This window comes from Schistocerca piceifrons, chromosome X, assembly GCF_021461385.2.
Source record: "Schistocerca piceifrons isolate TAMUIC-IGC-003096 chromosome X, iqSchPice1.1, whole genome shotgun sequence".
Taxonomy (NCBI): Eukaryota; Metazoa; Arthropoda; class Insecta; order Orthoptera; family Acrididae; genus Schistocerca; species Schistocerca piceifrons.
The window spans coordinates 366581460-366609101 of NC_060149.1; the positions used below are offsets into that span (position 1 = coordinate 366581460).

General features: G+C 38.2%; 1 protein-coding gene across 1 annotated transcript in view; it reads right to left on the bottom strand.

The window, feature by feature from the left end:
- Positions 1-27642, bottom strand: part of LOC124722361 (O-acyltransferase like protein-like) — a 277205-nt gene that overhangs the window by 21280 nt on the left and 228283 nt on the right. Inside the window, exons 9-11 of the mRNA XM_047247536.1 lie at positions 25702-25867; positions 11959-12038; positions 11650-11745 (exon numbers count right to left, since the gene is read on the bottom strand). Of these exons, the coding sequence (XP_047103492.1) occupies positions 11650-11745; positions 11959-12038; positions 25702-25867 (342 nt within the window). The remainder of the gene's footprint in view (positions 1-11649; positions 11746-11958; positions 12039-25701; positions 25868-27642) is intronic.

Here is a 27642-nt window from a genome sequence, read left to right on the forward strand (position 1 = left end):
ACATTTCTCACCACAGCATCATATACACAAGATCACAAATTGACTTATTCTGCAACATATTGGTCAACAAATAAATAAAAGACTTAATAATGAAATACTAGAAAACATACTAGAGTTTGTCTAGTCATTCCAAAACATTTAAGATTACTGCTATGTTACATTATAAGTTATTAATAAATAACATTAACAGTAGTGATCCCATCTCCCTAAGCTGAGGCACACCTAGCTCTTGCATGGGTTGAAACATATCTTAACATCAAAAAGCAAAGGAACACATTAACAAATAATACAACAGGAATAAGACTAAATTTAAAGTGGAGTAGCATTTAATGACTCATAAGAGTCAGTGCTGGGCTCATATCTATTCTTGACATACAATAATTATTTACCCATGACATTGCAGGAAATGTTTTCTGATGACACAAGCATACTGATAAAGGGTTCAGATATGCCCATATGAAACATAGGCAGGAGGATAATTGAATAGACTTACAGCTGTTTCACAGCAGACAACTTAAACCTTAATTTTACAAATATTCTTTTTACAGAACTACAAACAAATAAAAATGACTTAAATGTACCAGAAGTAGAGATCAAGAGGCACACAAAGGATGAGGCGCCATGTGTAGAGTTCCTTGGCTTCCAGATGTACAATGAACTGAAGTCGCTCCAATACTTGGATAAATTAATCAAAACACTGTCATGCTTGTTTTGCATTAAGAAATCTGTGTCATTGCTTTGACTGGCAGATGGGATTGCTACCATACTTTGCATACTTTCACTTAATGTTCTCCTATGGTACAATCTTCTGGAGCACCTCAGCTAATCTCAAAAAAGTAACTATATATTTGGTGTCTGGTCTTTTGGACATGTCTGAAAGAACAGACACCATTTTGACACTATAGCCACTATGAATTGAGACACAAAGGAGATAAAGACATTATCTGCAAGTGGGCATTGAGTTATATCAGTGGGGGTAGTTGAAAATTTGTGGCAGACTGGGATTCAAACCTGGGTCTCTTGCCAACTAATCAGTTACACTGACCACAATTCCATCCACACACAGTGCTCACAACAACCATGTGGACTACCCCAGCATGCCTCCTGTCAGATTCAAAATCTCAACATATACCATACACTATTGATATAGTGCCCCTGCTCATTAGCTTCATTACTCATGGAATCTCGCCAATTCCTGTAAAAGTTCGAGCTTGGTATGCATCTGTACTGAAGGGATCATTAGCCACCATCACCTTAATTAATGACATATGTAGTGTCTAGTCTTTTGGACATGTCCTAAAGAACAGGCACCATTTTGATCTAAATAGTCTCCAATTGATCCAAATGGATCAAAATGGTGTCTGTGGTTTAGGATATGTCCAAAAGGCCAGACAACACATATATAATTAATTAAGGGCATGATGGTCAATGACCCCTTCAGTGCAGATGCACATCGAGATAAGACTCTTATGGGAATCAGTGAGATACAGCAAGTAATAAGCCTAACGATCAGGGTCACTACATCAGTAGTGGGTGGTATAAGTTAAGGATTTGGGTTTGACAGGGGGCATTCTAGGATAGTTGATGCAGTTGTGGTGACCACTGTGTCTGGATGGCATAGTGATCAGTGCAACTGCCTAGTAAGCAGGAGACCCAGGTTTGAAACCCATGTCTGCACAAATTTTCAATGTGCCCCATTGATATAAATCAGTTTCCACTAGCAGCTAATCTCTTAAATTCCCTTGTGTCTTGACTAAAAGAAGTATTTATTCTAGAGAAGTGTGTTCTAAGAATATTATGTAAAGCTGATAAATAACAACCTTGCAGAAGGGCTTTGGGATTCTTACACTTATATGCCAATGTGTATACTCCCTAATGATATTTGTGATTAATAACAAAAGTAACTTTACGATTAACAATAAAATTCACAACCACAAGCCTACACTGCTGGTTACTGAAACAGGAATACAAGAAGGGATAGAAGATACATTTTACTTATTGTGCATATACATCAACATGCCATAAACATTATAAGTATTGCCCACCCTGATGTGGGATGCCACACGATTGCCTTGTGGGCATGTGATGCGGTGAGAAAAGTACATAAGCAGAGCAGACATGATGGGGGATCACCCTAGCATAGATATGGGCTGCAAATGGGAAATTCTATTGAGATAAGCAACTCTGACAATGGACAGATTATTATTACGTACAGCCTATGATTGATTATCTCGAGAATAATGAGGCTGGTTGAATGTTCATGTGCTATTGTCATGACCATCTCGAGAAAGAGAAGAAGGACAGTGAAACTACCACTAGGTGCTAAATGGTTGGACATCCCTGAAAAACCCAGAACATGGGGTTTGGAGGCTTGCCTGCTCTGTAAAGTAGGATAGATGGTGATCTGTGGTATCTCTGTTGAAAGAGCACAATGCTGGTGCATGCACAAGTGTTTCAGAGCACACTGTTCATCATACATTGTTGAACATGGAGCTCTGCAGCAGACCAGCCCTATGCATTCACATGTTGACCCAATGACATAATCAATTATGACTGCAGTGGGCCCGGGACCATCAAAATTCAATCGTCAGCCAATGGAAATGTGTTGGTTCTTTGGGTGAATCACACATTTGTTACACTAGGTCAATGGTCATCTCCACAAAAGTCATCATCAAGGTGAATGGCAGCTTGAAACTTGCAGCATGCGACAGACACAGCCTTGTTGGAGCAGTATTATGCTAAGAGATACATTTTCCTGTGGTTGCATGTGACCTGGTAGTAATCAAAGACAAGCTGACAGATGTGGACCCCCAGCACCTCTTCATGCTTGATGTATTCCCTGAGGCAATGTCACCTTTCAGCAGTATAACTGTCCATGTCTCAGAGCCAGGTCTATGCCACAGTGGTTTGAGGAGCATTATAGTGAACTGATATTGATGTCTCGATGGCCAAATTCACCTGATGTAAATCCTATTGAATCCGTAAGGGTCACTATCAGGTGCTCTCACCGCATACACAAATCAGCAGCCCATTATTTATGCAGAAGAGGAGGGCATTAGTGTTTAACGTGTTGTCGACAATGAGGTCATTAGAGATGGAGTACAAGATCAGATGGAGGATGGAGGAGGAAGTTGGATGCGCCCTTTCAGAAGAACCACCCTGGTTTCCTCAAACGATTTAGGGAAATCATGGAAATCCTAAATCAGAATGGTTGGATGCAGGTTTTAACCACAATTGTCCTGAATGCGAGTCCAGTGTACCAACCACTGTGCTACCTCACTCAGTGTTATTTGTGTGAATTGCATGACCTTTGCATAGATGTCTGATGCCACATACCTCCACAAACCCACCAACAAACTGTCAGACCCCTGTATGCAGAATCAGTGATGGACAAACAAGCTATTCAGCAGGTGGTCATAATGTTTTGGATCATCAGCGTACAGAATAATAGAAAGAATATGTCATTAAATTTGTAGGTGATTTGGTGGTATACAAGGTGCAGAATTTACTACATGGAGCTACCATCCCTGCCAGCAACAATGGCTCTAAAACATCTGGCACTGGGTTGAACTGAGCGTGGAGTACAGATATGGGTATGTCATTCCATGCTGGTTCAGCTCTGTGCCAGAGTTCAGTGATCATTGTGACTGGTGAGTTGAGGTGTGCCAGTCTCTCAACAACCCATGACTAAATATTTTCAGTGAGTGAAGGCTCTGGAGAACATGCTGCCTGGGACAACAGACAAGCAATTGAGGCTAGGTCAGGATAACATGGTCAGGGTTTGGTCATGCATTACCTTATTGAAAGATATTTTTATCAGATCTTGAAGTTAAGCACAACCACTGGCCTTAAGATGTCAGAAATGTAGCCACTTCAGTCCAAATTACCAGCTAAGTGCCAGCCGGAGGGGCCGAGTGGTTCTAGGGGCTACAGTCTGGAACTGCGTGATCGCTACGGTCGCAGGTTTGAATCCTGCCTCGGGCATGGATGTGTGTGATGCCCTTAGGTTAGTTAGGTTTAAGTAGTTCTAAGTTCTAGGGGACTGATGACCTCAGAAGTTAAGTCCCATAGTGCTCAGAGCCATTTTGAACCAGCTAAGTGAACAAGGGATGGAAAAAAGACAGTGTGTATCAATCAGTGATAGAGTAGCATGGAGAGCTGCATCAAACCAGTCTCAGGGCTGAAGACCACAACAACAACAACAACAAAAGTCAACAAGGGACCCCACACCTTCATGTCAGATGCTGGCTCTATATGATGTTAATTCATTCTGGAGCCTCCAGACACACACACACACACACACACACACACACACACACGCATGCATGCACACAAACACAAACACACACACACACACACACACACACACACACACACACACACACACACACACACACACACACACACACACATATGTAGATACATACATTGTGGTGCTAACACAGAACTAGGACTCATTAGAAAACATGACATGGTGCCACTCCTTCTGCATCCAAGATTGTCATAGGGTGCACCAATGTCAGTGTGCCTCTCTTTGCTGCCATGAGAAAGAAAACCACAACAGTGGCCACAGACAGTCCAGTGTGTTCCAGACATGATTGTGCTTTTTGTGTAAATACTTGCATTGCTGCAAACAAGCCCATATCCTGACTCAGCGTGTGTGACACAGCTCTATTATCCTGCATTGTTGAGCAAACAATGTGTCTGTCCTCCCATGAGTCCACTGACTCCACATTCACATGACAGTAGTGCATTCGCAACTGATGCAGACTGCAGTATTGCAGAATGATAAACCACAACCCAAAGAGGCCATCATCCAGCAGCTGTTGACTTCCATGTGTTGGTAGAAATTTCTACTTGTTATGCAAGTCTTAACTCAATCACCTTTCAAACAAACCAACTTTCAAATGTGATTTGTGACAGAGAAATCTACTGCATAATCCTTTCTGATATACAGAATGTAGATGGGATTTCTCCTAGCTGTTTTGTGTGACTGGACCATACATCCAAGATGTAGTCCATGCCAACTTCATATTTCTTGCATGTCACCTGCACAGTTTTGCAATTTTAATGGAAGCACTGTTTAAGGAAAAATAGCAGCCATATAGGCTATGAATCCATCTTGAAGGTTCAGAATGGAGTTTTATATTCTGGCACAAAAGTCTATAGCAGGTGGTTAGTAAATTTTGAGTACAATTTTGAAAATCCCCAGATATTGACAAAAACATAATAGAATATTTTATGAGCCATTCCTTCTACAATTTATCAGAATATTTGGAACCACTTATCTTCAAATTTCAGAATAGAGCTATACGAATCATAGCACATAACTCTCCAAGAACTCATTGTAGGCCCCTTTTCAAAGAACTGCAAATACTCACAATACCAACACTGTATATTTTTAAAAGCATTGTGTGTACAAGAGCACATATGAAAAATCTACGTACAAATGAGGACTGCCATAATTATAATACTAGAACTTGTAAGAATTTGTATGTAGAAAGGGTAAGGACAACACAAACCCAAAAGCATGTAAGCTATTTTGGAATAAAACTTTACAATGCTCTGCCAGTGTACATGAAGGAAATAATAGATGAAGTAAAATGTAAGACTGAGCTTAAAAATTACCTTTTAAGCAAAACTTTCTATGACGTAGAGGAGTACTTTGATTGTGTGTAAATTTATTGCCAAAAATTTTAATTTATATGTCTAAATTTGTACTTTTTAAAAATGCCTTGAAAGTGATATTCCATTATTATGTCTGTAGTACTTGTACTAGTATGATAACTTTGTTGTGACAATTCCTACATCATGTAAATGATTTACAGGAAGATAATAAAATGAAATGAAAACACAAATATAATAACCCAAATTATTCTTAGATTATATCCAAATTTAATGCCTGAGATTGATTTTAAAATCTCATCTACAGAAATGTGATGCAGCTTACAACAACATGTTTCAGAATGTATGGCACAACAATTTATTGAATTGTCCTATATTTTGTGTGTCACATGGGAAGTGGATAGTAAATGACATTACACACATCAAAATATAGCTTAAATCATAAGTAAACATTTTGTAATGTTAGGAATATACTGTGTTGTGCAAAAATTAAGAACAAAAGCAAGTTTTGCATGCTGTGTCACTGCCAAGTAATACAACTTGATGAAATTTAGAGCACACACAGAAAGAATTGCTGCAGTGTAGTACAGAAGGCAACTGGAAAAAAAAGACATGCAATGAGATGAACAGAAATAACACATTTATTCAAAGGCAATAATTACTCTGAAGTCACCATGATTTATGATGGTCGTGGTACGTAACAGGGTGCGATCATCATGAACAGCATGCCTGCCCTGCAGTGTGCTCCCATGCCAGCCATCAGGTCAGTAAGGAGTTCTTATGGTAGGGTGTTTCATTCCTCCACCGGTACAGTTCACAAATGCTGAATAGTCATTGGTGCATGTGAACACGTCCAATGCATCTCACATGTGCTTCATGGGATTTAAGTTTGGGGAATGGGCAGGCTAGTCCATTCATGCAATACCTTCTTGTTGTAATAGCTCCTCTACCTGCACTATTCGATTTGGTCATGCATTGTCATCCGTTAAAGTGAAGTCAGGGCTGAATGCACCTCTGAAGAGACACAGATGGAGAAAAGACACACATGGAGAAGGAGTACAGTGTCACAATAACAGCGACCAGTTCAGAGACATCACTAAACCCACCCAAAGACGTAGACAATCATGCATGAGCAGTGCCCATTAGATGGAAGGTGTCCGACAGCCAATCATTTCTAGTCATTCCACCAGGAAGGAGGTTATACGGCTAGTGTTATCTGTACCTCAACCATGCCTAGATGGTCAATACCATGGTTTTATCATGTCTGCATTGTTACTTTGTGCCAGGAAGGGCTCTCAACAAGGGAAGTGTCCAGGCGTCTCAGAGTGCACCAAAGCAATGTTGTTCAGACATGGAGGAGATACAGAGAGACAGGAACTGTCAATGACATGCCTCACTCAGGCCGCCCAAAGGCTACTACAGCAGTGGATGACCACTACCTATGGATAATGGCTCAGAGGAACCCTGGCAGCAACGTTACCATGTTGAATAATCCTTTTTGTGCAGCCACAGGACATTGTGTTATGACTCAAACTGTGCACAACAGCCTGCATGATGTGCAAATTAATTCCTGACATCCATGGTGAGGTCCATCTTTGCAACCACAACACCATGCAGCGTGGTAGAGATGGGCCCAACAACATGCAAAATGGACTGCTCAGGCTTGCCATCATGTTCTCTTCACTAATGAGTGTCACATATGCCTTCAACCAGACAATCACGGACACATGTTTGGAGGCAACACAGTAAGGCTGAATGCCTTAGACACACTACCCAGTGAGTGCAGCAAGGTGAAGGTTCCCTGGTGTTTTGGGGTGGCATTATGTGGGGCCAACATATGCCACTGGTGGTCATGGAAGGTGCCATAACGGCTGTACGATATGTGAATCCCACCCTCCGACCAAAAGTGCAAGCATATCAGCAGCATATTGGTGAGGCATTTGTCTTCATGGATGTCAATTTGTGCCCCCATCGTGGACATCTTGTGAATGACTTCGATCAGGATAATGACATTGCTCGACTAGAGTGACCAGCATGTTCTCCAGACATGAATCCTATTGAACATGCCTGGGATGGATTGAAAAGGGCTGTTTATGGATGATGTGACCCACCGACCACTCTGAGGGATCTACACTGAATCACCATTGAGGAGTGAGACAATCTGGACCAACAGTGCCTTGGTGAACTTGTGGACAGTATGCCACGACAAGTACAGGAATGCATCAATGCAAGAGGATGTGCTACTGGGTATTAGAGGTACCGGTGTGACCAACAATCTGGACCACCAACTCTAAAGGTCTCACTATATCATGGTATAACATGCAATATGTGGTTTTCATGAGCAATAAAAAGGGTGGAAATGACGTTTATGTTGATCTCTGTCCCAGTTTCCCATACACGTTCTGGAGCTCTTGGAACTGAGGTGATACAAAACTTTTTTTGATGTATGTATTTGGAGGTCAGTACACACATGCAGCATTATGTCTTCTAACACCATGATACCTGGACCACCAAAATGATCATGACTGAGAAAGTTCCTGTGTACATTGCATGTTTTTACCTCTCTTCACATAAGGATACATCCAGAATCACTACTCAAGCTGAATTTGCCTTCATGTGAGAAGAGGACATGACTCCACTTCTAATTGTTTCAGTCCCTATGCTCTTGGCTCCATCACAAATGGTGACACTGTTGTTTAGGTGTCAACAGAACTCAAAATGGGGAGCAGTGCCTGTGGTGAGGAATGCTCCCAACGCATGTGAAACAATGCTGTGAGCAACATCAAACTGCAGAGCTACACATGTCACACTTCATCCTTATTTCAGTTTCCTGATGATTCTTATTCATGTGAAGTCACCCAAATGTTATCCTCAAGTCATGTTATAATGAAGAATGCCACCACAGTGCACTATAACTGCTCACTGATTGATTTCAGTTTACCAGATATCGACTGGGACACTCAGATGTTTAGGACAGGTGGTAGGGACAGAGCATCGAGTGACATTATACTGAGTGCACTATCCGAAAATTACCTCGAGCAATTAAACAGAGAACTGACTCGTGGAGATAACATCTTGGACCTACTGATAACAAACAGATCCGAACTTTTCGACCCTGTATGTGCAGAACAGGGAATCAGTGATCATAAGGCCGTTGCAGCATCCCTGAATATGGAAGTTAATAGGAATATAAAAAGAGGGAGGAAGGTTTATCTGTTTAGCAAGAGTAATAGAAGGCAGATTTCAGACTACCTAACAGATCAAAACGAAAATTTCTGTTGCGACACTGACAATGTTGAGTGTTTATGGAAAAAGTTCAAGGCAATCGTAAAATGCATTTTAGACAGGTACGTGCCAAGTAAAACTGTGAGGGATGGGAAAAACCCACCATGGTACAACAACAAAGTTAGGAAACTACTGCGAAAGCAAAGAGAGCTTCACTCCAAGTTTAAATGCAGCGAAAACCTCTCAGACAAACAGAAGCTAAACGATGTCAAAGTTGGTGTAAGGAGGGCTATGCGTGAAGCGTTCAGTGAATTCGAAAGTAAAATTCTATGTACCGACTTGACAGAAAATCCTAGGAAGTTCTGGTCTTATGTTAAATCAGTAAGTGGCTTGAAACAGCATATCCAGACACTCCAGGATGATGATGGCATTGAAACAGAGGATGACACGCGTAAAGCTGAAATACTAAACACCTCTTTCCAAAGCTGTTTCACAGAGGAAGACCGCACTGCAGTTCCTTCTCTAAATCCTCGCACAAACGAAAAAATGGCTGACATCGAAATAAGTGTCCAAGGAATAGAAAAGCAACTGGAATCAATCAACAGAGGAAAGTCCACTGGACCTGATGGGATACCAATTCGATTCTACACAGAGCACGCAAAAGTATTTGCCCCCCTTCTAACAGCCGTGTACCACAAGTCTCTAGAGGAACAGAAGGTTCCAAATGATTGGAAAAGAGCACAGGTAGTCCCAGTCTTCAAGAAGGGTCGTCGAGCAGATGCGCAAAACTATAGACCTATATCTCTGACGTCGATGTTGTAGAATTTTAGAACATGTTTTTTACTCGAGTATCATGTCGTTTTTGGAAACCCAGAATCTACTATGTAGGAATCAACATGGATTCTGGAAACAGTGATCGTGTGAGACCCCACTCGCTTTATTTGTTCATGAGACCCAGAAAATATTAGATACAGGCTCCCAGGTAGATGCTATTTTTCTTGACTTCCAGAAGGCGTTCGATACAGTTCCGCACTGTCGCCTGATAAACAAAGTAAGAGCCTACGGAATATCAGACCAGCTGTGTGGCTGGATTGAAGAGTTTTTAGCAAACAGAACACAGCATGTTGTTATCAATGGAGAGACGTCTACAGACGTTAAAGTAACCTCTGGCGTGCCACAGGGGAGTGTTATGGGACCATTGCTTTTCACAATATATATTAATGACCTAGTAGATAGTGTCAGAAGTTCCATGCGGCTTTTTGCGGATGATGCTGTAGTATACAGAGAAGTTGCAGCATTAGAAAATTGTAGCAAAATGCAGGAAGATCTGCAATGGATAGACACTTGGTGCAGGGAGTGGCAACTGACCCTTAACATAGACAAATGTAATGTATTGTGAATACATAGAAAGAAGGATCCTTTATTGTATGATTATATGATAGCAGAACAAACACTGGTAGCAGTTACTTCTGTAAAATATCTGAGAGTATGCGTGCGGAACGATTTGAAGTGGAATGATCATATAAAATTAATTGTTGGTAAGGCGGGTACCAGGTTGAGATTCATTGGGAGAGTACTTAGAAAATGTAGTCCATCAACAAAGGAGGTGGCTTACAAAACACTCGTTCGACCTATACTTGAGTATTGCTCATCAGTGTGGGATCCGTACCAGATCAGGTTGACGGAGGAGATAGAGAAGATCCAAAGAAGAGCGGCGCGTTTCATCACAGGGTTATTTGGTAACCGTGATAGCGTTACGGAGATGCTTAACAAACTCAAGTGGCAGAATCTGCAAGAGAGGTGCTCTGCATCACGGTGTAGCTTGCTGTCCAGGTTTCGAGAGGGTGCGTTTCTGGATGAGATATTGAATATATTGCTTCCCCTTACTTATACATCCCGAGGCGATCACGAATGTAAAATTAGAGAGATTAGAGCGCGCACGAAGGCTTTCAGACAGTCGTTCTTCCCGCGAACCATACACGACTGGAACAGGAAAGAGAGGTAATGACAGTGGCACGTAAAGTTCCCTCCGCCACACACCGTTGGGTGGCTTGCGGAGTATAAATGTAGATGTAGATGTAGATACACACTGTCTTTTTTCCATCCCTTCAACTGCCTAGTGCTGCAGGGCCAGCCCCATTTAGTGCTATAGTCATACAGACCTCATGCCATGTGATGTCTAGCTTTCTGTGCGTGACTGGAAGACCTCTGACAACATATATCTACACTTTCATTCATTTCCAACAAGTAGTTAATATGTTATGTTACTTTTTCTGTCTCATTCTTAAGTTTTGCAGAACAAAATATTTATATCAAATAAAAGATGTATTTAGTTAATAAATCATATTCAGAGTAAACTAAAATGTGGTATATTACAAGAACATACAAACGTAAAGGACACTATGGTGACATCAAATTTGTAAACTGTAATGGGTCCTTAATACACTATACTATTAAATGCTACTATGGAATATATTCTGATGCTTTAAGCCTCATATCTTCTCAGAAGCAATATAGCAGTTATTACAAAAATTGGTTATAAAAAATCTAGGAAGTCAGATACATAGTTTTGAGTGATGGCACAGTTACATAATTTAGCCCATAACACTTAAATTTTGTCTTAACTTACTGGAATAATTATTGTTAGATTAGATGTAACAATTTTAGTAATTACTTATAATTCAGCTGGGGCACAAAATATTGCAAGGGGGAGAAGAAGATTTTCTTGTACTGTATCTTCATGGTTGTAATTCAGAAACATATAATTAGATATCTGGTAAATCCACAGTTTGACTGTACCTTGGCATATGTTTATTTGTGTAAGCAATAAATGCAGTTGTGCACCATGAACTCATTAGAAGCATCGCAACCATTGCGGCTGCTACCTGAAAATGGCTGAAAAAGACAAATTATTCTTTACTCAACAAGGAAATTTAATTTATTGTACTTATAATCAGCTTTTGAATTTTAAGCTAACAAATTTTTGACAGTATGCAAAAAGATTTCTTTAATCTGTTTCAAAAGCACATTCTTTCATTGTTTCCTGCTATATGATATGTTTCAGTGATGAAATAATCATTAGAAATAGCATTCAAGCATGGTTCTTACCTAGCTGCCACAATAAGTATAGCTATCCCAAGTATATAGAACTGTGTGTCATCTGCTAAATACCAGCTCCACAACATGCACTGAAATGGAAAAGCGTTAGTTTTTAGAAGAAAACTGAAATAACAATGTCACTAAATCACTCACTTCTTAAAAATTCAGATTAGGTTGCAGTATATACTATTTTGTAAACTGAAGACTTTGATTCTAAAAAAACATCTGATCCTATTACTGACAAACTAGTATGTAGCTTAAAATTCAGGTTATGTATATGAAAATAACTGGCAATTATTTTGTCCATCGTAATATTGGTGAAACAACACTAGGTGACTTCATTGTCTGAACACCAAGACCACTTGACTGTGAATAGTCGAATTCTGTGTAACCGGTGGTATTTCTTGTTTATATATTAATTACAGTGTTATGTGTAAAACTTCATAAAGAAAATAAGGAGACTAAAATTCTCTTAATTAGTTATAATAAATGAATATTTGAATAACTGAATGGATATTTGGTACTGTAAAAACCTCAGAGGTCATCTGAGGTACTGCAAGTGCCAATGCAATATGTTTACGTTAATAAACTTGTATAAAAGTCAATAGATTGTTCGTATATATATATATACACACACACACACACACACCTAGTCTCCAATCACTGAAAAAATACATATTACATTCATGTCCATTTACAGCCAATACCAAACTCTACAACTACAAGAGTACATATATATCAAGTCACATCCATTTCTTATGTTTCATTAGAAATGCATCTTCTTTATAAGCATAGAAATATTTTGATCTTTCCCTTGAACTGATATGACAAGGTACGGCAAAGCAAGTCGACGTTTTTGTGTAGTTAAAACTGAATGATATTAGGTCATACTTGATCCTAGTATTCTGGCCATTATTTTACTATTGATAGCAGTAATAGTACTCCCTGACATGCTTCAGGCAATGTATAATAAATAATGATAGCAATCTTATAATATGAAGAATTCTAAAACTCTGTCTACAATGAGCTGTAGGTATTACATTGCATATTATTCTCATTGCCTTAAAAGCATACCTCATTACTAGTAGTTAATAGATAGAATAGTGTAGACAGACAATTTTAAACAACCTCTTCTCTGTAGTAACATATTTATTCCACACCTCCAAAAACTCTCCTCCAATCTGATATTTGTAGGACACAATGTGTAAGTGAATGAATAGCCATATCAGTATGAATGGTATGATTTTTCAGAAGTACAGGCAGAAATTCCTTTTAACTGTTAATTTACATTTTGTTGTGGTCTACTGCTGTTGCATTATGATGTAAGTGAATATCTTAAAACCCAGTGAAGCTGACCATGATCATGAAGTTATGACTATTTCACAATGGAACCAGGAGTACAAAAAGTAACACATGTTCAGGATATTGTTCTGGGTCTGAATTAGTATTTTTTGCCTAAATGAGAAACTTCTCTCACTTCTGTACGTTGCTGTTATAATTTTTGTGGTGTAGTTTTCATTTTCCTCTTTCATCTAAATTGCTTTCCTTTTGATAGATCAGATACAAAATTGTTCTGAAAGCTCAAGTTTCTGAATTCTTATATGTTTTTCTGTGAAGCAGTTTATTTGGTATAGTCTTTAGTGGTAAAATAATTGTTAGTGAAAATAAAACTGATCTATGTCACGAAGAATGTGATCATGGGTTTGTAATGAAATAAACATATACTGAGGGAGTGCTTCACATTGGACTAACTGTATAGATACTATGTATTGTTGTACAGGCAGATGGTGTTGACAGTAATATGGAGATCCTCAAATGGAAGCAGAGCACAAAGGAATTTTATTCAGTACGTCTTGAAATTTTGGCTGGCATAATGAGTGTTCCATGAGGTTTTGCGATTCGGATATGTGATGACTGCTTTCCATAACAGTTTATCTGACAATAAAGCAGTCATATTCAAGAGAGTTTTACAACTAGTAATTCCTTGTGCACATTGTTATGTTTATACCAATATGCCAATTTCTTTGTATAAAGCAATTTCCAGTTATACAGCTCATTGGTGGTGGATGATGGGCTGTCAACTGGAATATCATGACAAGAAATTGACTCAGCTGGCTGTAAACTGAAATATCATTGATATACAATGATGAAAAATTTGATTTATGCCTTCATAAAGCCATGGCATGCAAGTGTAGGGTTGCCAACACTGTTTCATTGATGTGGAAGGAAATATACTTAATGATGGACTGAGTGAGGTGGTGATATGGTAAGACACTGAAATTACATTCAGGATGACACAGGTTTATACCTCTGTCCAGTTATCCAGATATAAGTTATTGTCCAGCCATCCTCTTTTAGATTGTCTATGGTTTCCATAAAATATAGGGATTACTCCTTTAAAAAATAAATGGCTTAATTGCTTCACCAACCTTTCCTAACCCATGCTTGTGGTCTTGTTCTAATGACCTTGCCATTGACAGGATGTTAAGCCCTAATCTTCATTTCTTTAACATATTTCGTGATGGGAGAAATACAGTAAATTAAAAATTGGTAGAATTGCATGCAATTACTGTTCAGTGGTACATCTTGACTAGCATCTTTATTCCACAATGTAGTTTCTGTAACCAGAATAAGAGAGTTATATTGACTATAGAAACAGGGTTCTGCCGTGAGAATACTCAACTTTCTTCTCTGTACTGGTATTCTGTGACAGGTAGAAAGGTCGCCAGAGTGTTGTTCATGTTTAGTGTTTCTACCCAGCTTGGGCATAGACAGGATCAGATGTTGACCAATGTCTGTGAGGGACACAGTCTTGCTGTGTACGTGTGGGAGAAAGTGTTGTAAGACCCTGCCATAACTTGAAAGGGGCCCTATTGTGGGTCTCTGTTTTGTCAGCTGGTTGAATTGTGGAGTATCCAGGTTCTTGGGACATGTGGACATGACAGTGGCCTGATGTTAGACTGAATGTCACTCACAGTTCTATTCAGGAAGTTATGTGGTAAGTGTGTGCAACAATTAATTCCTGAATATAACTGTGAGTGACATTTCAACTAGAGCCATGCTGCATGATTTTAATGTATATAAATTAACAGGTCCTGTTTTCTATAGCAGAAGAGAAATTAGAAATTTTTTGTCACAAACAAGAACCATGATAGATGCCAACATCACTTCTGACAATTCTGAAAACAGATTGAGATTGGAACTTTGAAAAACTGGTTGGAATATAAGGAAAATTGAACTCTGGACACCTGGTTCATGTGACACAAGTACATTTCTACAGTTGTTTACATTTCTGTGTTGTGCTGTACTTTATAGGAGTCTGGGAAATATTGCTAATAACTACAGACATTTGCATCATAAGAATTACCAGTAGAGGTGTTCAAATATTTTGACATGGCACAGTTTTCAGCATTACTAGACAAGATTCAACAAGAATCAGAGGAGGGGAATTAAAACTAATTCAAACAGCTGTAGAAACAATAGAAATCAGTTCTTCAGGTCTAGAACAAGCAGGAAATAATGTTTCACAAAACCTTGCAAACATTTTGAATAAGCTAGTTGATCTTCCTGCATGTAAACCTAACTCCGCTCAAGAAATGGAGGCAATAATCAGAGAAGCTATGAAAAAATAGGTGAAGCTAAAAAAATAAAAATAAAATATAATATACAATAAAAAAAACAGTAAAGGTGACTCAGATGAAAGTGGGAGATCCAATGTTAGTAAAACACATTAGAGATCAAAGTTAATCACTTCAGAATTGAAGAAGGTTTTCCAAATTTATATCGGACCTTTTGAAGTTGTGGAAAACCCTCACCAAAATGTTTATAGGTTTGTCAACCCAAGATCCACAGAACTGGTTGGTTTGTGGAATTTCACAGATTTGAAACAACAAAGAAAAACCATAACAACATAAGGGACCTAACAAAAGACAAACTTATTCACTGCAATCTGATGTATGTTATGTGGAAAACAATAAACTTTTCACATACATTTACTTCAGGGGGCACACAACTTTTGAAAGCCATGTGCCTGACAAACAAAAGAACCCCATCTCTACAGTGTTATTCTTCTATTACTAATGGTTGTCATTGTACCTCATTTTTGGCTTCTGATTTTATTTATTACATGTGGGCAAATGAATGTTTCATTAACAGTATCTTGCTATTAGGTTAAATAAAATGGAAACTTCAAGTAAGCACTTTTAATTATGCTCTACTGAACAACTAAGATATTAAGGTTTGAGAATAATTCATGATAATTCCTGAGAATAATTCCTGATAACATTTACCTAACAAATATGATGTTTTCTTATGTATCCTGATTAATTTTGTGTAACTCTTTTATTTTTGATAAGATACACCAATGTTAGTTTATATTATATTGTGTGCCTAGTCAGTGTGAGTTAGAGCTTCAAATGCTTCCTCATTTTGAATATATGTATTTTATCTGCATATTTACTTCCTTGTTCATTCAAAAGAAACTGACTTTTCATGCTATTTTGAGTAACTTATTCAAATCTCAAGTCAAGCCATAATACTTGATTATGTGCCAAGATCAAGATGACAAGGGTTGTTGCCAGAAGTAACACAAGAACTGTAGTTCTTAGTATTGAGGGCACATTCTGTGATGTTCAAAGAAGCTGCAAAAAGACATCTGACATTGTTCTTATTTTGTTTGAAATGCACTAATAATCATTTTGTATACTAATTGGACAATATTCATTTTGTAGATTTAGTAGAATAAAACTTACATATTTTCCTAAAATTTTAACTTTACTGTTATGTCTAAAAGAGTCTGCTACACAAATTGTTGTAGCATATAAGGTGTCTCATGAAAGACTGATTATTTAATTTTTTGACACTTGCTTGGTTTTAATGATGCTTTCTGCAGTTCCTTGCGCATAATGTATTATGTAAAATCTATGGTTCTGACAGAGGAGGTTGTGTTACCCCAAAGTGAAAAATTGTATTTTTCATCTTGGCATTTTCATCTCAGAATTTCTTTTTATTTTTGTTCATGGGTACACTCCCAGTCTCCCAGTTATTTTCAGGACTTGGAAGATTATAATTTTAAGTATCTGGGTTCTGTTGTTGAGAAAACATTCTACTGTTGTAGAGAAAAATCACATGCTAGAAAAAATCAGCCCTAAAAGGGAACATCTGCTGAATACAGAGAGACAAGAAATAAGAGCATGGAGAAAGATGTTCAAGAAAACTGATGACACCAAGAGAGGTTTTGGCTGTTTTTAATTCTGAAAAACATCAAGAGGAACATTTTGTAAATTTCTTTAACCATTAATCAATCAATTAAAAGTTCATAAAAAAACTTGATTTAAAATCATGCTCCTTACACAGGTTAAAATACGTAATGTCATTTTAACAATTTAAAAGCTTTAGTATCTTCATTTTACCTTTTTAATATGTTAATTTAGTGTACTTATTTACACACGTTCTCAAATACACAGAATTAAGAAAAACAAGTTAATTTTATCTGACAACAAACATGTATGTTTTATAAATACAGAAATTCTAATGTATAAATGGGCAAAAATGTTAGAATTCTATCCATAATGGAATATGAATGCAATACTAAAGGGGTGCTGTAACACTTTAAGCTAGGTACTGGTTAGTTTCCTAACCAGCCTCATCAGTTGTTGAGCACTGAATCACATGTGCTTGATATTGATCTATGCAGATGAAGTTTTCATGTTCTATTCCAGTGAATAACACTTGTAGTTGAAATGAATCTTTGTTATTATATTACTACATGGTGTCTGTGTTTTTCAGATATGTCTGAAAGAATGGACACTGTGGAGTGTACAGCTGTGATACATATATATAAATTGAAGGTGGTGGGGGGAGAAATGAAATCAAATGAACTATTGATGTCAGCTGCATCAGGACTTTATTTAAAATAAGCAGCAACAAGTGAAAATGTGTACCAGACTGGGACCCAAACCTGGGCTCTCCTGCTTACTTGACAGTTGCATTAACCACTGCACTATCCACACACAGTGTTTATTGCAGTTGTGTGGGCTATCTCTGCATGCCTCCTGACTGACCCACATTCCCACTTAGTGCAACCTATCTCCAATCCTTGTCCATGTGCTCTATGCTCGCTACTTTGAGATTCCCACAGGAGGTCAAACAGAATATTGCTGCATTGAGGGTGATGGATTCATTGCCCATCCAGGTGAATCAATTATTTGAACGTGTGGTGTATTTGTATAACTCATTCACCTTCAAGGGGGCTGAATTCACCCCCTTCAGTGTAGATACACAACTCTGTTCAACTTCTCGCAGGAATCTCAAAACAGTGAATGTGGAGGGCATGGACAGGGACTATGGATTGGTAGCACTAAGTGGGAATGTGCGTCAGCTGAGAGGCATGCCAAGATACTCCACAGAATTTCAATAAAAACTGTGTCCATTGGTGCAGTGGTTAATGTAACTGCCTAGTAAGCAGAAGATCCTCAGTTCAGATCTCGGTCTGGCATACACTTTCACTCATCAACACTGTTTCTGCATAAAGTTCCAATTCAGTTGACATCAATAGTTTTGTCCATTTCAATTCCTTTCTCCCCCCTCCATCTTCAATTTACATAATCTTTGATATAATCCTTGTGTTCCCTACACTTAATTAGCATCACAACAGTTGATTTATATTTTTACATTTATAAACAATAATAAAGTTTGATTAACAAGCCATAATGACATCCACATTTGAAAATATGCAATAACTCAAAACCAACATACTGCAAAGCAGTTCAAGTAACAATAGCACGCAAAGTAGTCTGATAATGACCACAACTTTTAAATAGGCATGTGAGCTGCTATGAGATGGAAATGGTACATAAACTGACAAAATACATAATTTGCAAATTTAATTATTACAAAAAGCAATTATCTTTCTAAGAATTAATACCTCATCTGGAAGCTTAGGTGGTAGAGGATCCAGAATACATTCCATATTTTGTCAAACATGGTGGCTTGAATCAATATTGAAACATAAAAAATTTAAAGTACATAATGTTTTTGAATTTCAAAACACATTCTAAATGTAAAATTGTTAATATCACTATTCATTTTGGATTTTTGAACCATTAAAATAACACACAACAGTTAAAAAGACCTCTTCCAGAAAAAAAACTTTAAAATGAAAATTTATCTAGGGAATTTCTAAACAACATCTTAGATTGAATCATCTGTACTTATCAACGCAAAAATTATAAATTATGTTTCCAAATAAAACAATGAGTACATAAATTCTGAACTAGAACTTGAAAAGCATCAACAACTGACATGTTTTTATCATAAATATTGGGCTCTTTTAATAGGGAGGTCAAAATGTAATAGTGTAATTGAAACTTGCAATTTATCTGCCATTTGAAATGTTGAGACACTGTCTGGAAATTCTGCAATGCTGAACAGATGCTTTTCTTGTTGCACTTTTCTATAACAAGCGTGATGTCATCATGTCAGTCTCTGTGCAACATTCTATTGCTTCAAATGAAAGTTACTCTAATTGTGAATAAATGGCGAGTTGTAACCAAAGTTATGGTCTTTGTTTTTATCTGAAGTTTCACAAGACCCTATTCATCATCATCATCATCTTGGACAGTTTCCAGCCACTGGCTGGGTCTGTCGGGAACACAAGCCTCTCCATCGTGGTCTGTCTTTCCACCATTCCCCCTCTTCCACCTTCGTCCAGTTCTCTCCTCTTCTCGTCACACATTCCTTCACTCCCTTCATCCATCTATCTCTTGGTCTTCCTCTGGGCCTCTTCCCCTCCAGTTGCAGATCAAACATCCTCTTTGGAATTCTTCCCTCATCCATTCTTTTCATGTGTCCATACCACTGCAGTCTTGATTTTTCTATCCTGTCCTGTACTGGTTCCTCCTTTAGTCTTTCCCTCACATACACATTTCGCAATCTGTCTCGTCTTGTTACACTCAACCTGCTCCTCTGGAACTTCATTTCACTAGCCTGTATTCTACTTTTGTCGCTTTTGTGCATTACCCATGTCTCACTTCCATATTCCAATATGGAGACAAAGTAGGTTTGGTATATAATTCCCTTGGATTTCTGTGGCACCTCCTTGCTCCAAATAAGCCCCCTAATGCATTTGTAGAACTGCCCTGCTTTTCTGCACCTTTCATTTATTTCCATTGCGTTTCCCCCCTTACTTTCAATCATGCTTCCCAGGTACTTGAAGTTCTCTACCACTTGTAGTTTTTCCCCTCCACAAGTTATATCCACATTTGGCCTATTCTTCTTCCTTGTTGTGACAATTATTTCACTTTTCTTTGCAGAGAAATGCATTCCATATTGTGCTGCCGTTGCCTCCCATACATCTAACTGCTCTTGCACCTCCTTCTCGCAATTTCCCCGTAACATCAGGTCATCGGCAAAAAGCACTGCTTTCATTTTATGATCTCCAACTGCATCTGATACTTGCTGTAGGATTTCATCCATAACAATAATAAACAATAAAGGCGAAAGTGCACTTCCCTGTCGCAGCCCATTTTCCAGCTTGAACCATGCAGTACGTTCCCTCCCCACTTTCACACAACTCTCACTTCCCTCATACATTTTTCTGACTTTTCGTGTTATCTCTTCATCGATCCCTTTTGCGTTCAGCACATCCCAGAGCTTGTCCCTACAGATACTGTCATACGCCTTCTCAATATCTAAAAAGGCCATGATTAAGTCCTTCCCGTACTCATAGTGCCTTTCCTGCAGTTGCCTTACCGCAAATATGAGGTCCGTTGTTGATCTTCCCGGTCTGAAACCATACTGCTCCTCTTGCAGTCTACTTTCAATACTGCTTCTTATTCTCTTCTCCATGATCTTTTCATAGATTTTTCCACAGTGGCATAGCAGGGCGATTCCTCTGAAGTTCTCACATCTCCTTTTATCCCCTTTCTTGAAGATCGGGACTATAATTCCTTTCTTCCAATCCTCAGGAATTCTGTTCTCCTTCCACACCACCCTCAGCACTCTGTATAGCCACTGGGTTCCTACTTCTCCTGCTGGTCATATCATATCCACTGTTACTTCGTCCCAACCTGGTGCCTTGCCCCCTTTCATCCTCTTTATGGGTTCTTCCACTTCATTCCAAGTTAGATCATCAATTTCCCCACTATTATAATCGTCTGCTGCCTTAGGCTCTCCATCGCTGTTAGTTACCCGCTTGGCGGCATTCAACAGATCTTCAAAGTACTCCTTCCAAATCTTTTTGAGCTCATGCATTTCCTCCACAACTCTTCCATTATTATCCATGATCCTCAGGCACTCGCTTCTGTCGTTCCTCTTATTTCTTACCATGGTGTAAAGTACTTTTTTGTTCCCTTCACTGTCCTCGTCTAACATTCTTGTCCATTTTTCCATCCACTTCTTCTTCTCTGCCCTTACTATGGTCTGTGCTGCTTTCTTGCTTTCCTTATATTTTACCCTGGCTTCCTCTGTTCGGGTCTGGAACCATTCTCTGAAGGCTTTGTTCTTTCGAAGTACTGCCTCTTTACATATGTTGTCCCACCATGGGGTTTCCTTACTTCTCCTCTTTGTGCTAGTTCTTCCGCACACAGTCTCAGCTGCCTCAACTAGAGCCCTCTTAAAATCTCCCCATTCTTCTTCCACTGTTCTCTGATCTTCCTTTGGCAGCTTCTTCCTGATCAGTGTCTGGTACTGGGTCCTCCGTTCATCCTCTTTCAGCATCCATGTCTTCAACCTTTTCTCCTGTATATCTGACCCTATTAATGTAAATTATCTACAAAAATCTGAATCTGAGATGTACAGTGACTTAGATTCAACATCTAGGGAACAAATGCAACAAAAGATAAGTAAAAAGTATTAATTGAATGCATTCCATTTTTGTATAGATTTTCATTTTATAGGGTTGACATGGTGTGATGACTGATTGCAACTATGAATGCCTGCATAGAGCTGTGAGTGACATTTTAGTCAGAATGTGGGGGCAACCATATTTGTCATCAAGGTTCCAGACAATCATACATAACCACCAAGAGGGAGGATTGCCATATTCTGCACCAAGCACATCACAACCCCTTCATGTGTGTGCCTGTCATTCAAGAATAAGCGAAACATGAAAATATATGTGGCTGTGACCATTCAGCTGATGGAGGAAGTGTCAGAGGGGGGTGGGGGGGGGGGGGGGGGGGTGGATGGGGAGTTGAGTTCCTAGTCATATTTCACAGAACTGTAAATAATGGTATTTTTCCCAACAAATTTTTGGGTGAAAAAAGGAATGTCACATAGACTTAATAGATTTCAAAGAGTGTGTGATCATTATTACAATAGGAATAAATAGACAGGTTTTAGAATAATAAAAAAAAAAATTATCATAACCAAAAAGAAGTGATTCAGTCAGACCTTAAAACAAGCCATAAAAATTCTAAAGCACAAAAAAATTTCTACAGAAAAGAAGAAGGATTAAAACTAGACAAGTTGTAGGCATTAGTACTAAATAAAACAAACAGTGCCATCTCTTCTTGACTACATGCCCTGTAGCAGAAATTGGCATGACTCTGCAGTCTTGGGCAGTGGTCTGATGACTTCAAAAAATGACTGTTGCATGGATACATAAAACAGTTCAGCTTGATGAGCTTGTTTGAGTCTGTAATAACTTTCCAAGACAGTAAAGCCTCTGATGATGTCTCCAGTGATGGACGATGAAAAGACAATTATGCCTTGGACCACAGCCTTATGCCCAGAAATCAAATGTCAGAAACAATGGAAATACCAGCAATAAAGGCCAGCATTTTATGAATTAATAATAGTTGCATCAAACAATAAGACACAAGCAATGTGGAAGATAATTAACTGTGGATGTAATAGGGAAGGAGTAGTCAGACCCAGTGTAGTAGTTTAAATTTTTCACATTTCCATAGACTTTTAATGAGAATGTACAAAAAATAATAAGGAATGTCAACACTCCCAATGTAACCGATGACTGTAACTACTAATTGGAGAATGTACAAAAAATAATAAGGAATGTCAACACTCCCAATGTAACCAATGACTGTAACTACTAATTGGAAAATATTGCAAAGCCAGGACACACATTTAGATTTAGATTGGCTGAGGTGCAAGATGTTTTTAGTATGTTGAAATAAAAACAAGGAACAACATCAATAGTCACATTTATGCATTATATACAGTAATTTTAAAATACGAATGAAGTTGAGTAGTAAAACTGCTTACACATATAGTGGACACATACTTATTCGAAGTCCAATTTCCATGGGCATCAAAGTATGTGAAAGTTACTTCAGTTTATATGAAAGATAACTTTTCACGTTATAACAATAACAAGCCTGTGTAAACTGATCCATTGCTATCCAAAGCTGCAGAAATGGTGCTCAATAACTAAGTTGTAAAATACTTTGAGGAACACATAATCTTCAGCAATAGTCACTTTGTTTTCAGAGCAGGTTTGAGTACAGTTAAAGCTTCTTTGTCAGTTCTGACAGAGGTGCACTTAGCAACTGGAGAATGGGTAGGTGTTTCAGAGTAGAATTTCCAATTTATCAAATTTTTGTCACAGTGATCTATGAAATCCTGTTAAACAAACTGCTGTTCTAGGGATTCAAAGAAAATGTTTTTGAGTTAGTAAATTCCTCAAGATTCTTTACTGGCTTCTATCTTATTTATTATCGATATTAATGATTTCTCATATAATGTCAGAAACAGTAGAGATATCTAAATATGAAAGAGCTCAAACCACTGATAAAGTTATATTACATACTGTATATATGGTCAGACCACCTTGATAACTTCAATGCAGATGCACAACAGGATCCATGTCTCTTATGGGAATACAGCACTTGCTGCGAGCAAGTAGATGAATGGACAGTGACTAGCGCGTGACAAGCTGAAAAATTGGGTTGGATGTGAAGCAAGTCTGGATATCCAAGTTGGTTAGGACTACCACTAACATTAAGTTGGAGATCTGGGTTTGACTCCTGTTCCAGTCAAAATTTTCAAACTTTCTCTATCAAATTGTTTTTGTGCCTGATTGCAGCTGGTATGTCTTTCTTTCAAAATTTGATATTTTCTGCAACTGTATTAACAACAGTGTGGCATCTGTTCTGTTGGACATGATGTCTCCAGCCCAGATGTCCAACAGAGCGTGCGCGCGCGTGCGCGCACACACACACACACACACACACACACACACACACACACACACACACACACACACACACACACACACACACAGGTGTGACTGCCTTGACAACTTCAATGTGGATGCACAACAGGTTGTGAGCCTCTTGTGAGAATACAGGGCTCACTGCAAGCAAGTAAGTGAATGGACAATGAACACTGTTTGCATGTGACAAGATGAATATTTGGGTTGGCTAGGAACCATGTCTGGATGGCTGAGATGCCGGCATGGTAGCTCAGCGTGTTTGGTCAGAGGGTTAGCTGCCCTCTGTAATAAAAAGACTGAGTTAATGGATCTTGAACAAGTGTTATGGGACATCCACCCCAAACAAATACAATGAGCCATAATGAGCAAAATGAGATAAAAATAAGGTGGTTAAGCCAACTGCTCACATTATGTGGGAGGTTCAGGTTCGACTTCCAGTCTGGCACAAATTTTTAAGTTTCATCATCAGATTATTTCAATTGGCACTGGTCTTTCCTTCACAGACTGATTAAGTTGACCTTTGGTGTAATGTAAATTATCTCTGCATCAAGCAAAACAAATACCAGGATCTATATGTTAACTAGTATGACAACATGCCAATGCAACGAGACTTAAGTAATGTTAATTTCTGTGAGCTAACAATTAAACCCAAACTCTCTTGGGGTAGACATGCTTAGGTATTGTTATACGACATTAGCAAGGATGTACTTGCTTATTATTTTTATGTAATGTCTGATGCACATCAAAGGAATCTATCACAGCTGTCAACAGTAGGATATGTGCTAAAATGGCAGGAACAAAAATGATCTGACATAGTTGCACAGTAACTACTCACAGCATTGCTTTTTATTCAGTTAAACTGTTGAGTGTCACACCAAAATGTTTTTAGATTGAGCCTTTACCTAATTCCTTACTGTGTCAAATTTCTCTGTCTTATCACCACAAACTGGAAGTCTAAAATCTCAACAGTAGCAGTGCATCAGAATATGGAATTGTGTTCTTGTTACCTGAAAACACTGACACAAAATTATTACTTCTGGATAGTTTATTCCCACAAACCATATAAAATCATTATGATGCAAGATGCAGGTCATAATTAGAGTCTCAAAATAGACACACATTAATAAAAGCCCAAAGCTCAATTCCATACATGTACAATAATAATTGCTCAGTTCTTCTGGCTTGCCTGCCATTGTCTTTATAGAAACACAGTCTTCAATTTCTTCTCTAGTATCCCTACATAACACACTTTACAATGTTCAAATAGGGTTTCACCAGTGCGAGTAGAATGGTATGTACTCTAGTGATATGCTCCCCGACTGCATTGTCTGTCCTTGATTCCAACTATTTATAGACTCTCCTTCTGGTGGCAGCTCACAACTTCACCTATTTTTTATCAATTATAAGAAAATGGTAAACTGAATAATAATACTAAAAAGTAAATATTGTAGAGTTTTCCAGGCGAGATTTTTAAGACTAATTATTTCATGTGCCAAAAAACAAAGGCACTCCTTTTTGATATCATAATTTCATGTGCAATAAATTTTCCCTGGCTTCTAATGACTGAATATGTTACTCACCATGTCTTGGACTGGGTAAAAGGTGTTGATGAAAAGTGCATTTCTCCACCAGTATTTTGGACAATTTATATGGTCCATTGTTGGTGGTTCAAATACAGAATTATAGTAGAACCATTTCATGCTTATCTCCACAACTCCCAGAACGAACATATATGGAACAGTCAGTCTGTATGAAAATAAGGACAACTGAATCCATTATTTGAAATTAGCAACATGAGATTTTTTAATTACAGACATTAATCAAACAGTAATGGATTTGAAAAATGAGAATGATATTCTTAATGTTATGTGACTTAAGCAAAGCTCAGATTCATTACTAATGAGTGTCTGCTGTAAGTCTTCATTTCATCAGTGTGTGTAACTTCTTGGTAGTAGTACTCAAAAATTTTTGAGTATTAGATTACATTTTTTTCTATTAGAAATACTTAGTGAAAAATTTATGCAAATTTACTGGAGAACTCTACTGCTGGGTGCTTTTCTTTGTTGTTATCACCTTGCTGATCATTATTTTATGTTAATGATGTTTCATTTAGTTTAATGGTAGGCCTTTACCTACTTCATATCAGGACATTTCAATTCTATGTCAAGTAACACAGCAAGCTAATTATTCTACATTAAATTAGTTATCATTCATATTTACTACATAATTCAGACAGAAACAAATATTTTCTGTTAGTATCATCTAAGAAAATAGAAATAAAATAAGTTATATGAGATGTTCTTCATATTTGGTTCCCCTTGTCTTCACAGCAGGTGGGTTCTCCTTAAACAGAGGTTTGCCCCTCTTTTCCAACCTTTCCCATCCAGTCTTTTTCTCTTTACTGAGGAAGGAACACACAAACTCTGAAAATGTTCCTGTCACAAATACTCAGAATTTTGATGCTTGAAGGTAATTACCAGCCAGCCAGTCTGTCCCCTTGTAATTTAACAGTTTTCAAAAGATAAATTCAATGTTGACTTAAGAAATACAATGTTTCACTGCCAAGTTGAGAAATTCTCTGCCTGTATTTTCAAAACCTTTCAATCCAACAAATATTCCCAGAAGATGGTTCTTGCACTGAAGATCCTCCTTTGCCGTAGCCTTTATTTCACTTGGTTTGTCATTGGTCAAGTGCCTCAACTTGAAACCACACTGACTGTAACTGAAAACCTTACTGAATTCTGTAACCCACATCAAATGACTGTTGGTCTGATATTTTGCATTTGGAGCTGGTAAGGGCTACACTTCCACAACTACCTGGATTAGTGATGTCTATACAGGTTATCACATTCCTCTCTGTGGCTATTCACACCACATTTTGTTAAAGGAATAAGTTAGGAAATCATTCTGGGATGTTAGTTTTAAGTACTGCAACATATGTTTCTGCATTCAGTCTACCTCATATTGTAAGCCTTAAATGAGACGTACTGCAGTTACAAATACAGGGTGATGCTTGTATTCTTCTGTTTTGATGGAGCTGAAGTATATTTCTGTGCATTCTGAACTGTACCAGTTTGTCACATCCATATTAACTTTAGATGTTACTGTGTGGATATCCACCATTATCCTACTATACTTTCTGGAGTATCTCTTACTACACTACATCTGTGACTGAACTACTGCAGTGCATGCATTACATTTCTTATTAATCTTCCCCACTGATTGTGATGTTTGTGTTGATAGAGCGATGTAATGATAGATTGAAAGAACCACTACCATATCCTCTTGTCTCTCTCTTGTAACACAACTGCCACTTGTTTGTGCCTTAAACAAGGCTGTAAAGTTTGCATCTGTGAATTATTCCATAAATCTTTGGGTGTGCATCTGGGACATCATTACTTCCTCTCCCAATATTTTGGTTGAGAACTTTCCAGTCACCATAAATGAAAGTGCATGACTGACTTCCAGTGTTAAGGGTGCTTATTTATTTGTTGAACTGCCCAAACCACTTGACTCAAAAC